The sequence below is a fragment of the Cherax quadricarinatus genome, chromosome 72 (assembly GCF_038502225.1).
Source record: "Cherax quadricarinatus isolate ZL_2023a chromosome 72, ASM3850222v1, whole genome shotgun sequence".
Lineage (NCBI taxonomy): Eukaryota > Metazoa > Arthropoda > Malacostraca > Decapoda > Parastacidae > Cherax > Cherax quadricarinatus.
In genome coordinates, this window is record NC_091363.1 from 5,547,633 (window position 1) to 5,563,820 (window position 16,188).

A 16,188-nucleotide genomic window follows, 5' to 3' on the forward strand; every position below is an offset into this window, starting at 1 on the left:
AGAGGTGAGGGTCATCTTATGAATCAGTATATTGACATTAAGAGGGACATTAAAAAGGGGATAAGAAAAGCTAAAAGGGACTATGAAATTAAAGTTGCTAGGGATTCTAAAACTAACCCAAAAAGTTTTTTCCAGGTCTATAGAACAAAAGTTAGAGATAAGATAGGTCCCCTTAAAAATAACTATGGGCACCTTACTGACAAAGAGAATGAAATGTGCTCGATTTTTAATAATTATTTTCTCTCAGTTTTTACACAGGAAGACACTAACAATATTCCAGTAATTAATTTTTATAGTGGGCTAGAAGAAGATAAATTATGTAACATCACAGTCACTAGTGAAATGGTTGTGAAGCAGATAGACAGACTGAAGCAAAATAAGTCGCCGGGTCCTGATGAGGTTTTTTTTTTCAAGGGTTCTTAAGGAATGCAAAATGGAACTCTGTGAACCATTAACTAATATTTTTAATTTATCTCTTCAAACAGGTGTAGTGTCTGATATGTGGAAGATGGCTAATGTAATTCCTATTTTTAAAACAGGGGACAAGTCGTTACCGTCAAATTACCGCCCAATAAGCCTGACCTCAATTGTAGGCAAATTACTAGAGTCAATTATAGCTGAGATTATAAGAAGCCATCTCGATAAGCATAGCTTGATTAATGATACTCAGCATGGATTCACAAGAGGCCGGTCTTGTCTAACTAATTTATTAACTTTCTTCAGTAAAGCTTTTGAGGCTGTTGACCACGATAAAGAATTTGATATTATTTACTTAGATTTTAGTAAGGCTTTTGATAGAGTTCCGCACCATAGACTGTTAAAGAAAGTGGCAGCTCATGGCATTGGGGGAAAGGTGCTCTCGTGAATCGAGTCATGGCTCACTGACAGGAAGCAGAGAGTCCATAAATGGGGTTAAATCCGAGTGGGGATCTGTAACAAGTGGCGTTCCACAGGGATCAGTCTTGGGCCCGTTGTTGTTTATATATATCAATGATCTTGATGAGGGAATTACTAGTGATATGAGCAAATTCGCCGATGACACAAAGATAGGTAAGATAATTGATTCAAACGTAGATGTTATGGAACTTCTGGAGGATTTAAACAAACTCTATTCTTGGTCAGAAAAGTGGCAGATGCAGTTCAATGTAGATAAATGCAAGGTTCTGAAGCTTGGGAGTGCCCATAACCCTAGTACTTATAAGTTAAATGATATAGAACTTAACCATACAGATTGCGAAAAGGACTTTGGGGTTATGGTGAGCAGCAACCTTAAACCAAGACAGCAATGCCTAAGCGTACGTAATAAGGCAAATAGATTACTGGGATTTATATCAAGAAGTGTAAGCAACAGAAGTCCAGAGGTCATACTGCAGCTTTATACATCATTAGTAAGGCCTCACCTAGATTATGCAGCTCAGTTCTGGTCTCCATATTACAGAATGGACATAAATTCGTTAGAAAACATTCAGCGTAGGATGACTAAATTAATACATAGCATTAGAAATCTTCCTTATGAAGAAAGATTGAAGACTCTTAAGTTACATTCACTTGTTAGACGAAGAATGAGGGGAGACCTGATCGAAGTGTATAAGTGGAAGATAGGTATTAATAAAGGGGATATTAATAAGGTCTTGAGGATGTCTCTCCAAGAGAGAACCCCCAGTAATGGATTTAAATTAGATAAGTTTAGATTTAGAAAGGACATAGGAAAGTATTGGTTTGGAAATAGGGTAGTTGATGAGTGGAACAGTCTACCTAGTTGGGTTATTGAGGCTGGGACTTTGGGTAGTTTCAAATTTAGGTTGGATAAGTACATGAGTGGGAGGGGTTGGAGTTGAGTGGGACTTTCACATCAGAGCTTATTTCTTGGGTGGCATTGAAAATTGGGTTGGGCAAATGTTTTGTTAGTGGGATGAATTGTAAAGGACCTGCCTAGTATGGGCCAACAGGCCTCCTGCAGTGTTCCTCCTTTCTTATGTTCTTATATGCGTGCGCGCGCGCGCGCGTGTGTGTGTGTGTGTGTGTGAGAAAGTGTGGTATGCGTGTGTGAGAGAAAGTGTAGTGGTATGTCAGTGTCTGTGAGTTTAGCGGTATGAGCCTGGTGTGACCAGCACACGGTATGAGCCTGGTTGGACCTACTATGAAACTAATGAAGCTTAAGCTTCAGGGCCCCTAAGCCCGGAGGGGCCCCGGAACCGACTTTAGTCCACATTGCTAAGAAAGTTTGGGTCTACTGTATGAAAAGGGGTTTTTAAAAATAATAATGATATAGTGTAATTCATTACAAAATAATAAGTTAAAATAAAAATTATAAGGCTATTAACGTATCATGTAGGTTAAGGTTCTCCCATTACAGTTCAAGCTTTAGGACCCCACTGGGTATGTGTGTTTAATGGTATGAGTGAGTTTTAGTGGTATGAGCGAGTGTGTTTAGTGGTATGTGTGAGTTTTAGTGGTATGAGCGTGTTTAGTGGTATGAGTGAGTTTTAGTGGTATGAGCATGTGTTTAGTGGTATGGGTGAGTTTTAGTGGTATGAGCGTGTGTAGTGGTATGTGAGTTTTAGTGGTATGAGCGTGTGTGTTTAGTGGTATGTGTGAGTTTTAGTGGTATGAGCGTGTGTGTTTAGTGGTATGAGCGTGTTTAGTGGTATGTGTGTGCGTGTGTGAATTTAGTGATATGAGTGTGTGAATGCAAGGATGACTACTTACTTGGAGGGCGGTAGAGCTCCATGGCAGGTTTACTGCGGTTGGAGGCCGGCATGGCACTTCTGCGCCGCGACTGTTGCTCACGAGCCTACAACACAAAACCTCAGTATCACTTCCTGGTTACAACTTTCTCAATGTATGCCAGCGCTGAATGACCCTTGTCGGTTTAGCGCTTTTTTATAATAATTCACGTGTATGCCGTGCCGAATAGGTAAAACTTGCGATTTTGGCTTAAATAGTAATGCTCTTCTTGCCGAATAAGGCAAGAAAAAACTTGTGTAATAATTTCGCAATAATCATTCTGAACCTAACGAAAAAATATATTTCATTGTGTTTATTATTAAACTATTGTAAACTTATCTAAAATATATTTGATATGATTAGGCTAAATTAAATTGAGCTTGTTATAATAAGGTTAGATAAGTTTTCTAAGGTTCTTTTAGTACAAAATTATGAATTATTACATCATAAATTAAAAAATATATATCTTTAAACGGTAGGGAAACACTTTCACCATTATTTATCCAATCACCGTCTTGCCAGAAGCTTGCCGACATCACAGTTCAGATGGCTTTCCGAACTGCAACAGTCCTATTCCTCCTCCAAAGTGCAGACGCCAATTTCCTTGAATTTCTTCATAAATAAACGACTGTGAACGAATAAACAAGAATGGACAGGGGCCTCGAACCGCGGCCCTGGCACGTAGTAGGTCCAGCGCTTTATCACTGAGCTACGATGCTGAGTGTGTAGACCATATGGCTTTGAGGGTGTGAGAATAATCTTATAACGAAAACTTCTGGGACTGTGAGAAGAAACAGTAGGGTCACAGATGGTGACCGTTAACGGAAACATGAAAAGAAGTTTTATTTCTGAAATTTTCCTGTTGAAACCATCTCAGCAAAGGTATTGCGTCAGACCTGCTATGTGCCAGGGCCATGGGTTCCATCCCCCCGTTCATTCTTCTGTCTTCGTAAATGTTTCCGCACACAAGCCTGTTGGATGCCGAACACCCTAGCACTCAAAACTTCTTTCACCCTTCCCCCTCACTCCCTCCAACCTTTCCTGGGACGATCCTTTCCCCTTCGTCCTTCCATAGTCATCCTATTTTACTCCATCCTCTCTTAAGTGCTCAAACTACTTCAACAACCCATCCTTAGCCCTCTGAATAAAACTTCTGGTGATCCTACACCTAATTTTCATGCTCCAATTTTTTCTGCATATCATTCATTTCACACATTGCTCCTGAACATGACATCTCCACAACCCCCAACCTCCTCCTCGCTGCTTTCATATCAAGAAGTATAAGCAACAGCAGTCTAAATGTTATTCTTCAGCTCTACCCAGCATTAGTATTTAGTATGGTAGCCTCATTTAGATTACGCGGCGCAGGTGTAGTCCCCATGTAATAGAATGGATATAAATGCATAAGAGAAAATATAGAGAAGGATGTTGCTGACGTAATCACTGTACTTGTCAACTTGGGGAGTCAAGCCTTAGGTGCTTACCCCGGCTCCAAGGACTACTATGATCGGCATTTCATGTTTCCAGCCTCGTCGGCCTTATTATGCCTACACCAAAATCTATGTATACTGAGTTTGCCTCCACCACTTTCCTCGTCTAACTCGTCTTATCTGGGTGTTGTTTTTCAACACCCTCCCTTCATATGGATGGGTAATTAGTGATTATTAAGAGACTTCTAGCCTTCTTCAAGAAGGAATTTGACAGTTTGTTCAAGTCAGCTCCTGATCAGATGGCTGTAATACCGACATAAGCCTGACTGATCAGACCATCAACCAGGAGGCCTGGTCTGGGACCAGGCAGCGGGAGCGATAACTCTAGAAATCGACAACAGGTAGGCACACCACTTGTGCTCCATCGTTTGGGATCTCCTCATCCTAAAGGCAAAGAAGGAATTCCGGGTGAAGACCTACTGAAGCCACTACACTTTGTGGGTTTCACGTACCTGACTCAGAAGCGGTTCATGTACTTGACTTCTCCTTACTGTTTACTGTGCCTCACCGGGTATGTACAGACAGGTGCATCTTGAAATACTGCCTAATTGTCCCTTGTATAGTCGATAGACTGAATAAAACAGCCGTCCCACGCCTCTCCGGAAATATTGTTGTGGGTGCGTCAAAATATTCATTCCCCGTATTTCGCAATCATTATGGTTCCATTTCCAAAGATAATCTTTAACACCTTGAAGTTTCGGCACCTTCAAAATACACAGTCACATACACAAGAGCTGTGAATCGACCCCTGCAACTACAAATAGGCGAGTGTGCACGCACACACAGTGAAGAGGAGGGGCCAGGAGCTGAGTATCGACCCCTGCAACCACAATCAGGTGAGTACACACACACATAGTGAAGAATAAAACATCACGAGCATAGTTCTCCTCCTGTAGCTACTTACAGGTAAGTATATTGCTCACTAGACACTGTATATCAATAGTATATATATGATTTATGACATTTTACTTAAATGTTTCGTCCACCAGTAGCTTTATCAGTCCTCACAAATTGAGAACTTGATAAAATTACTGGTGGACAAAACGCCTTCTCGATACAATGCCACAAATGGCATAGTATTATTAACATACCACAGACACTGTACCTCAGAAGTCTTCAACAGACACTATTCCTACCCTACAAGTGCTCGACAATGTACCCACAAGTCATGAACACTAGGGGAAAGCTTCACCTGAGGCTAATGAGTTTCACTCTCGTCCGGATTTCACTGCATTGATGGCTGTGGTGTGAGCTGGGTGATCATACCAGGCAAAGTAGGTGGGTGCTTTGAAGGGAGGGGAATGAGTGGGTACATTTGCATATTGTATTTACCAAACTTATATACACCCGTAGCTATCCTATTCCACATTCAGTCAAGTGTATATAGGCTAGTCTGCACTATACAACATTAACTTTCGGTAGACTACAAGATAGTTATACAAACCTAAACAATTTTAGTAACGTATTTCTTTTGTTGTATTTACCAGTTTAAAAAATAACAGCATTTTAAACTATAGTTGCACTCTAGAAGTTTATTGTATACTTTAAACTACAGTCGCTCTCAAAGTTTACTGCATACCTTAAACTGTTGAAGCGCCCTAGAGATTTCTTGGGAAAGCTTTAAAAGTCTTTTCAGGAAATGCTTCCTGAAAGTTTTCACAGTAGGAAATGTTTGCCGAGAGTAGTCACAGCATGTATGTATGTATGTGTGTATGTATGTATATAATATATATATATATATATATATATATATATATATATATATATATATATATATATATATGTATATATATATATATGTGTGTGTGTGTGTGTGTGTGTGTGTGTGTACTCACCTAGTTGTACTCACCTAGTTGAGGTTGCGGGGGTCGAGTCCGAGATCCTGGCCCCGCCTCTTCACTGATCGTGTGTGTGTGTGTGTGTGTGTGTGTGTGTGTGTGTGTGTGTGTGTGTGTAATAAGATCACAATAAACAGGTGATATCACAATATGCAGAAACACCACTGTGAAAAAATAGCAAAATTCCAAGCGCTGTCGAGATTTCTCACATTATCAAGGAACTATAAAAATAAAAGGTTAACAGGAAGGCATATAAAGATGAGACTACACCTCACTGCCACCCCACAACAACACCTGACTTTTTATAATAATGTAGGTAGGTAGTCAGTGATCCGTAAAACACAGCTTATGTATATTCTACCCATAATGCTTGGGTAGAGTATCAGTTGTGTTTCAGAGTCGGGTATTGTGACGTGACTGAGGTGTAGTCTTGCCCTTAATATTATCCCTTTACCAGGCCTGGAGAGGGGTGATCACCCTTTTCCACTCTTGGTAAAGGGGTGATTACCCTTTCCCAGGCCTGGTAAAGGGATGCCTTCCTGTTGATATTTTATAGTTCCTTGATAATGTGATAAGTCACGAAAGCGCTTGGAATGTCGCCTTTCTCTCACAGTGGTTGTTCTGCATATTGTGATATCACCTGTTTACTGTGATTTTATTGCATATATATATATATATATATATATATATATATATATATATATATATATATATATATATATATATATATATATATATATATATATATATATATATATATATATATATATATATATATATATAGACTAGTGTAACAACTATGAAATTTTGAAGCAGCAGCACAAGGTTGTACAATATCCTGGGTCCTCTCCTTTACACCATTACCACAAATTTCTTCACTAATGCGATGTCTAACACTGATAATCACGGCTTCGTTAATTTTTGTGGGTATAACTCCAATTATATTGATGATTGTTTTTCTAATAGGTTGATTACAATAGATATATAGATTGAACTCTTATATATTTTTATGAATCTATACAAAAATTTTACATGTAGAGATTGCACTCATAATAAAATATATATTTAATAAATTGTTGTTGTCATATTTGTTGCATTACTGACATGGTCGCATGTGTTAGTAAAGTAACTATACCTCTTAAAGTAGCCGTTTATATCCATGAAGATTTTCAGAGATCACTGTATCACTGCACATGATAAGTTTGTGTAATTCCTGATAACGGGACGCCAACCTTGAGAGTAGAGAATGGGTGCACACTCGCTTTATTTTATAGTGGAGGGAGCTGACTTGCTCCTGCTGCTGGCCGGCCACCACCACCGCCACTACAACCAACTCATTCCTCCCACCGCTACCACCTTACTGCACCACTGAACTCCCACATACCTCCACACACGAGATCTCACCTAGCTGTATTCACCTACCAGTGGTTTCAGGGGTCGATTCGTAGCTCCTGGCATTGTCTCCTAAATCTTATTGACTGGTTCGGTTAGACAAGGTTCGTCAGGAAACAGGACAAATGTTTCCTGACTCGGGTCTTAGTCATATGATGACTAGCCACTGGAGCTTTTGGTCATCTGACCGAGGCCTTCCACTGGGTTACCTTTCCACCCCTTTAAAAATAAGATTTCCCCGATTTTGAAGTTGAGTACAGTGACTATACCTCTTCATACAGAACCTTCTATTTATTCATAAACCTAAAGCTGAAGAAATATTTTTTTAGCATCCCTATGACTTATATTCATATTAATTTGTCACCCGTGTTCACTGTCTACCTGTCCTTCCACCTAAAACAACCGTTTACCATCCACTTTATCAGATCCTCCCTTGTCCTTCCTTCCTCCTAGAGTGGTTCTCTCTTGGTACTACCCTCCTCCTTCTAGAGTGGTTCTCTCCTGGTACTACCCTCCTCCTAGAGTGGTTCTCTCCTGGTAGTACCATCCTCCTTAGTTGCAGAATAAATTTCGTTGCAAATCTTTGTATCTTATCTAGTTTGCATATATGGTCAGGAGGCAGTTCTACACTAGCCTCGCAGACATTCTCTTTTATTTTTATTTTCCAGAGTCCCTCCTCTTAACAACTTCATAACTTCTTTTTATTAGTCTTAAGCCTTTTCCTATATCAATGGTATTATATACCGACAGGTATGTTAATAAGACACAATATGCGGTTTATGCCATTTTATTGAGAAGACGTTTCTTCCACCAGCAATTTTATTTTAGACGAAATATCTCTCAACAAAATACCGTAAATCTCATAATGTGTCTTATTAATATTAGGACTAGTAATAATGGTAGAATTATATCCAGAATGTTAAGTAAATGGACACAGATGCAACTACTGTGACATTTTACTGTGGCAACTTTTCACTCTCCAGGAGCTTGACAAAACTTCTGGAGAGCGAAACATTGCCACAACAAAATGTCACATTAGTTGCACCTATAAGCATTTGCCTAACACCATTAAAACTGTTCTTCAGCAGTTAATCAGTAATACACAAACCACATGAAACATGTTTGATAACCAAGGCAATGAAACGTTAGTCATGTGCGAATCTTGGAGACTGTTTCTTCTGGCTTCAGTTTGATTTCACTCGCTTCATTGTGAACAATTTATTGTTCTCAGGAAGTCTCAAACATTTCTCATCACTTTCTCACGCCCAACATGAAAGTCACTTCGAATGAATCACGCCTCGGGGTCCACCGAACATTCAACCGCAATACCTCTGTGACCCGCAATTCACATCCCTCAAAAACTTTCTCAGGTCTCTGTACTCATCATCAGCTCTCACGTACTATCATTTCACAGATGTGGCAAAGAAGTACGTGTGAATAAATGGTTTCGAAAACCGACGAGTTGATAACTGAGACACTTGTGCAACATTTTTGTATCTTTATTCTGGAATAAAGAAACCCAAATGTTGCACGAGTGTCTCGTTTATCAAAGAAGTTCATGCACACGTGCGGTGGAAAGTCAAAGGATTGATACACAGTGTTAGTACACTGGGACTACTTGGGAAAGGCAAATAGCAGAGGACTAGGAAGTCCACACCCAGGCTATCTGCTGAGAACTATTTCTCTCCAACACCTATCCCGGGTCACCTGAAGATTCGCTCAACAAGGAAAAACTTAAGAAAAGAAGACGTTAACTTGATTATTAACATAGCTAATTAGTAACCCAGGATAACCCAAGAAGAGTCAGTACAGCGCTTATTTAAATTGGGGTCTTTTGGTCCTCTTTTTCCCACACAACAGTACGCCAAAACCCAGGTACCTACTTGCTGCTAGGTGAAACAGAGGCACCATGTTTAAATATGCTCAACCTCTCCACTAGTTTCAGAACAGATCCCGGGTACAATTTTGAGCCGAAGGCGCTACCACTGACTGAAGAGCCATAAAATAAAATATTCCACGTTGTGTAAACTGTAGCAAGGTTAGAAATCAGCTACTTTAGCTTCAGTCAAAAAAAAAATAATATTCGAAATTTGCATAACTTGCTTCTTTTTAATTTAGGAAAATTAGATACATCAGCAGGGTACTGCTATTCTGTTCTATATAATGGTCACACAGTAGGAACAAAAGTTATGTTCCCTGTTACATTCCGTCACACAGGCTGGGGCTCATACAGGGTGTTATGTGTCAGCCTGAGCTGGGAGACTTCTGTAGAACAATGAGAATATCGTCAAGTGTTCCAGTAAGCTTATGTTCGTCAGTTACGGCAGCTTAATGGTTTCGTTCCAGCAAAGCTTGAGTTACTAGCACTTCAAAATTACCATCTGTACACACAGCCTATTCCAGACACAGGAGACACCCCAATGGAAATAGGTCACTCTTGTCTTGGCATTTTTTGGGGGATTAGCCTAGGTAATTTACACTACGTACTTATGTGTACCTGTGCCTAAATAAACTCACCTCCTGTTATCTGCTGTCCTCCTCCCCATCCAATCTTCTATCCCGTCTCATCATCCCCCTCCCTCACCTGTAGTGTGGAGTGACTATGACTCACACATGGTGTGTCTATTACACCGTGTGAATCACTGCTCACCCACCCTCAACCTCTACTTTCTCACTGCTCTTCAGTATTCATGTATATTTGCACTGAAGGTTGGGGATGATCATATTAATGAATTCTTTCGTGATAGTTCAGCAGGGATGTGGTTCCTACATTGGACTACGTGCGGCCAGCAGTAACAGCCTGATTGATCAGTACGCTTATACACTATATATATATATATATATATATATATATATATATTATTATTTTATTTTTTTTATTATCACACTGGTCGATTCCCACCAAGGCAGGGTGGCCCGAAAAAGAAAAACTTTCACCATCATTCACTCCATCACTGTCTTGCCAGAAGGGTGCTTTACACTACAGTTTTTAAACTGCAACATTAACACCCCTCCTTCAGAGTGCAGGCACTGTACTTCCCATCTCCAGGACTCAAGTCCGGCCTGCCGGTTTCCCTGAATCCCTTCATAAATGTTACTTTGCTCACACTCCAACAGCACGTCAAGTATTAAAAACCATTTGTCTCCATTCACTCCTATCAAACACGCTCATGCATGCCTGCTGGAAGTCCAAGCCCCTCGCACACAAAACCTCCTTTACCCCCTCCCTCCAACCTTTCCTAGGCCGACCCCTACCCCGCCTTCCTTCCACTACAGACTGATACACTCTTGAAGTCATTCTGTTTCGCTCCATTCTCTCTACATGTCCGAACCACCTCAACAACCCTTCCTCAGCCCTCTGGACTATATATATTTTTCAACAAGTCGGCCGTCTCTCACCGAGGCAGGGTGACCCAAAAAAGAAAGAAAATCCCAAAAAGAAAATACTTTCATCATCATTCAACACTTTCACCACACTCGCACATTATCACTGTTTTTGCAGAGGTGCTCAGAATACAACAGTTTAGAAGCATACACATATAAAGATACACAACATATCCCTCCAAACTGCCAATATCCCAAAACCCCTCCTTTAAAGTGCAGGCATTGTACTTCCCATTTCCAGGACTCAAGTCCGACTATATGAAAATAACCGGTTTCCCTGAATCCCTTCACTAAATATTACCCTGCTCACACTCCAACAGATCGTCAGGTCCCAAGTACCATTCGTCTCCATTCACTCCTATCTAACACGCTCACGCACGCTTGCTGGAAGTCCAAGCCCCTTGCCCACAAAACCTCCTTTACCCCCTCTCTCCAACCCTTTGGAGAACGACCCCTACCCCGCCTTCCTTCCCCTATAGATTTATATGCTTTCCATGTCATTCTACTTTGATCCATTCTCTAAATGACCATATATATATATATATATATATATATATATATATATATATATATATATATATATATATATATATATATATATATATATATATATATATATATATATATATACACTAAAAACGTAATATACATAATATATGCTCTTCTGGCATGACAGCTATTGAAAAAATGATGGTGAATGTGTTTCCTCTTTTTGGGTCACACTACCTTGGTGAGAGATGGTCAGTGTGGTAAAAAATTACAATATATACGCACTATACACTGCATATATATATACACACAACATATGCAGTGTATAAACAGTATACCCTTCAACATACGTAATGATTATAAAGTATACATATATACATATGCATGCATGCAATACGTATATACAAGCATACATTAATACATACATACATACATAGGAAAAACGTGACTCGATAAATAACTAAACATACACGAAATGAATATCAGTTTATCATATATAGCAGAATATATATTTTCATGATTATTCAATAATAATCATGAAAATATATATTCTGCTATATATGATAATCTGATTTGTGCTTGTAGGCGACTCAGATTTCAATTTCCTATTAAAGGAGAACACCAGGGTGAAGGGGAAACATGGTAATACACTGGTGATACTTAAGATTGTTTGACAGGCAGACAGGAACACTGAAAGGCAGGGACAGAGAACAAGGTGCTACATTAATAATAATAATAATAATATACTATGATTATTTGATTACTATTATTTTTGTATTTTATTATATTATTAATTTTATTATACTATTTTATTATTATTACAGGTAAGCGCAAAACCTGTATGGATCATATAGCGGCCTGGGGAATGAGGGTTGATCCAAGTTAAGGTGGCTCCAGTACCTTGGATTAAGATCCTTCACTAGCGTTAAGGCATCCTGAAGGGTCAAGGTCAATAAGAATAAAACATTTGTTTCTTTACTGGACATCTGAACCTCTCAAGGGAAGTTCCTTGATGCTGGTAAGGGCTCTTGATCCAAGAAATTTAAACCTGTTTTTCCTTGGATCAAATCATGATGTTCTCACTTTCTCCAGGCACTCCCCTGCGGTTTTAGCGTTCCACGCAAATATAATAATATAATAATGTTTGTGATAGCGGTAGTTGGCTAGTATAGACTATTATCGAACTTTTTTATGCCGACAAAAAAAAATTGTTTGTGCGTATGTTCGTAACTTTGGTTAATTGATACAATTAAAGTGATATGTAAAATTTTCATTTCCAATACTGTTGGAGCGGTTCTAGCCTGGGTATTGTGACGTCTTGAAAACAGATTTTTTGCTGACAGAATGCATAAATGGTAAACAAGTATATTGTTTACCATTATAGATGATCTTCATCAAATACTACCGATAATTATAGAACAGTGAAAAAAAACCATTAGGACACAAACCAGCTGAGTCAACTGACCTTTCCCTTAACAATATTGAAGTTCTCTCTCTCCTCGGCAATGGGGCTTGGTACTCGAACTCTGAACCTCAGGAGGCCGCGGGTATTGAAGAGAGGGCGCATTACAGTTAGGAGAGCACCTTCTGTAAACACGGATTCCAGCAGTGCTTCTTGAGGGCATGGGACGCCCAGTCAGCAGTACAGGAGAACAAATGTGAAATCTTTGCTGACTGAAGATAAGGTTTGTTGTGAGCTTCAGTGTCATGAACTATAAATGACGTGGACGACTGGATGGCGAAGGAGGTGATGGTAAAACCACCTGTCGACAAGAGCAGCTCGATTTATGTTGTAGCACAGACTCGACGGTGTTGCAGAAGGATCACCCAGCAGAAGCAGTGATCAAATAACTTGATTTCGTGACAGCGCAGGCTGTAAGTATGATCGGTTACTCGTCACAAGGAACCTAGTAACTCAGAAGTTTGTCAGAGTATGTATACCCTTCATGGAGACTATCCTTAAATGATGGTTCAAACAAGCAACTTGTCTTCGCGTAGTTGAGCCTGCCGTCGGTGATTGAGTCTGCAGTTGTAGGCAGTGTGAGGAGCCCTGACAGGTAGCAGGCCAGCAGTGGATCTGCGTCAAAGGGGCAGTCAATGCAGGAAGCCGTTGACACATCAGGTGTTCCAGCGAGGCTGCCACTACCAGTCTTTTAGCTAAGGACACGTGACCTCTTGCGCCCACAATCACTTCCTCAATAATCTTTACTCTTAATTCCTAAGTAATGCCAATTTGAGAAATTTCACAGACAAGACTGATATATTTTCACGAGGGTTATAATATACAAAAAAAAAGAAATTGATCAAGTATCGAGAAATGCTGAGACGAATGTGTGGTGTGAGCCACCTGACATAGCAAAAACTATACTTGGTGTGTGCAGTTGTGGGGTGTCTGCACCAACTACCCACATCGCAGCCATGTCTTCTTCCTTCACTGTAGTTGCTGATACACAACACAGGTGTGCACAACACGAAGCTACACTATTTATAATGCAAGGATATGTACTTCAAAGGAAATGCCTATCGCTTATTGGTACAAACGAACCTAACACAAGGCAATAAAACACGATATATATATACACACTAAGCTTGAAAATGTAACTCTTGTTATTACTATTTATAATACTGAGATTAACCTAAGAAAAGGGTAGTATTTATGTTGTAAAAATGTTAAGTAAGCTTTGGCAACATTATCATAGCCTTTGCTTGTAACGTTTTTATAAATGGTTTCTTGGGTTTGCATTTCCCCATGAATAATAATAATAATAATAACAATTACTTTAAAGACTCGACTATGCAATGTTATATTTTGCATATTGCTAAAGATCAAGTATATTTTAATCCCTAAAATTAAGATTAGAGCACATATACTCAGCGTATACATACTAGGAGAAAGACGGTGTAAATACATTCTCTTATCAATATATTATTATTTTTTTAATTTGTAGTTTGTATTTGTGCGGATATATTATGTCTGAGCTATATGTGCTGTTAGTTGCTAGTGGAAGCACACATGCTCACATTGCTGCTATACATATAAATAGTAATAAATTAGATTGAGCGTTGATTTCAGTGCCAACTAGACAATAAGAATAAAATTTCGTTCTTAATATAATCTTTAACGTGCACGTAAATGGTCATTTATTTTCGTCCTTATGTATGGAATTATTTCGGAACATTTCAGTTTCCTGTTACTAATAGATGTACTCAAAATTAGTCTCCAGGATAACATAGCAATGATTTTACGAGATTTATCCTAAATTTACCCCTGAGATATGTTCAGTTTAATTTAAGCTTAAATTTTAAGCGCGTTAAAAGGGATAATATCAGGCGATCTTCTATTTCTAGCTCGTGATATTTGGGGCGAGGTGAGCCAGTAGTTCTCAGAAGTGATGGGTGTTTCTCACATGGCACCCTACATGACACCTTGCTGCTGCTGCTGATGCTTGTTACATTTATTAGCTGTAAAGTCTATCACCTTCACTAAGGTCATTAATTAAGATTCTAATTCACCTGTGTATATGCCCTGTGCTGCCAGAGGTAATTCGCCACTTTTATATAATATAGTTTTGTTGGGTAAATATATGGAAATATTGGTTAACATACGTTACACTAACGTCAAGAATATTTTCATAAACAGAGATAAAATAAACTCAGCGTATATATTAGATACCTTTCGATGGCTTCGTTGGATTAACATGGTGTGAAAAACTTAATTTTCATTCTCTGTTTTAAGTGTTGACCTTCCGATGGTGCCATAAGTAATTCATGTAATAACCTAGAAAATATACAAGGCTGAAGAATGTGCAATGATGGCGTGTTTATGCTCAATGTTACTGTCCACGGTGTGGGGGCTCTTGATTCTAGCAACTAGACAATTCCTCTCCTTGAACCTAACCGCCCACCATTCCCAGGTGCTATATAACCTCTACGGGTTTGGCGCTTGTTTTCTAATATAAAAATAATAATCTGAGAGAAGTGAAGACGAAGAAATATATAACGCTGACCTTCGTAGTGATGGTGGTGGTCTTGCTTGCCTTTCACCATGAAATAATTGAAACGAAAAAACTTCATATTTCGCAATATTTTCACATTTTTTTTAGGTGTATCAAGCATTTTATAGACCAATATATTCATTCACTTTTTTGAGCTATTGAAGCATATTTTTTATGACAAATTTTTTTTAAATTTTCAAATATTTTTTACGATTTTTTTCCACTAACACTTAGATATCTTGGTTAAAAAAACAATAATTGTAAAAAAAAGTCCCTAATTTTATGGAGGAAGATGGACTGAGTAAGCAGTTGGTAGTAAAAAATGAAAGTAACGCAGTCTACATATACAGTTACTTACCGCTTTATAAAGCCTATCAACTACACATGGGTTATTAAGGTTGCAAATCCTGTACACTAATATCGAGAATGATTTAATATGTAAAATATGGGAAAGAGTAAACAATGATTTTTACATACTCGTTATATGGATATACACCTCTGTATGTGCACATACCTCTGTATGCAATAATTACGAATAAGTGATGCAAGATGCAAAACAACCACAGGGGGGAACTGAATGATAGCTCTAGGCCTTTCGTGTTGCAATCAACACGTCTTCAGTAGTTTGCAATGTCAGACCTGACTCCCTCCAAAATCCCTCGGTACTCTTTGACCCTTAATTGTTTTGCGCTACCCCAAGAATATAATGATTCAAACACCTGCGAGGTAGAGTTCAAGGATGTGGTATATTTTGGCAGGTGTTGCGTTGATGTAAACACCTGCTTGCTTGACGCCAATACTTTGTGTGGGGCCAACAAAAACTTGTATTACGTCACATCCTGGCCCGCCCACTCCGCCCATACTCTTCACTTT

General features: G+C 39.0%; 1 protein-coding gene across 12 annotated transcripts in view; it reads right to left on the minus strand.

Moving 5' to 3' along the window:
* Window positions 1-16,188, minus strand: part of LOC128705644 (uncharacterized) — a 123,554-nt gene that overhangs the window by 13,369 nt on the left and 93,997 nt on the right. For 10 of the 12 annotated variants that reach the window (XM_070100326.1, XM_070100321.1, XM_070100325.1 and 7 more), the window contains one exon: window positions 2,710-2,794. In XM_070100326.1, coding sequence (XP_069956427.1) covers window positions 2,710-2,794 — 85 coding nt within the window. Of the gene's footprint in view, window positions 1-2,709; window positions 2,795-12,785; window positions 13,407-16,188 lie in introns of those variants that run through there. The other 2 variants (XM_070100332.1, XM_070100331.1) reach the window with 2 other exon arrangements.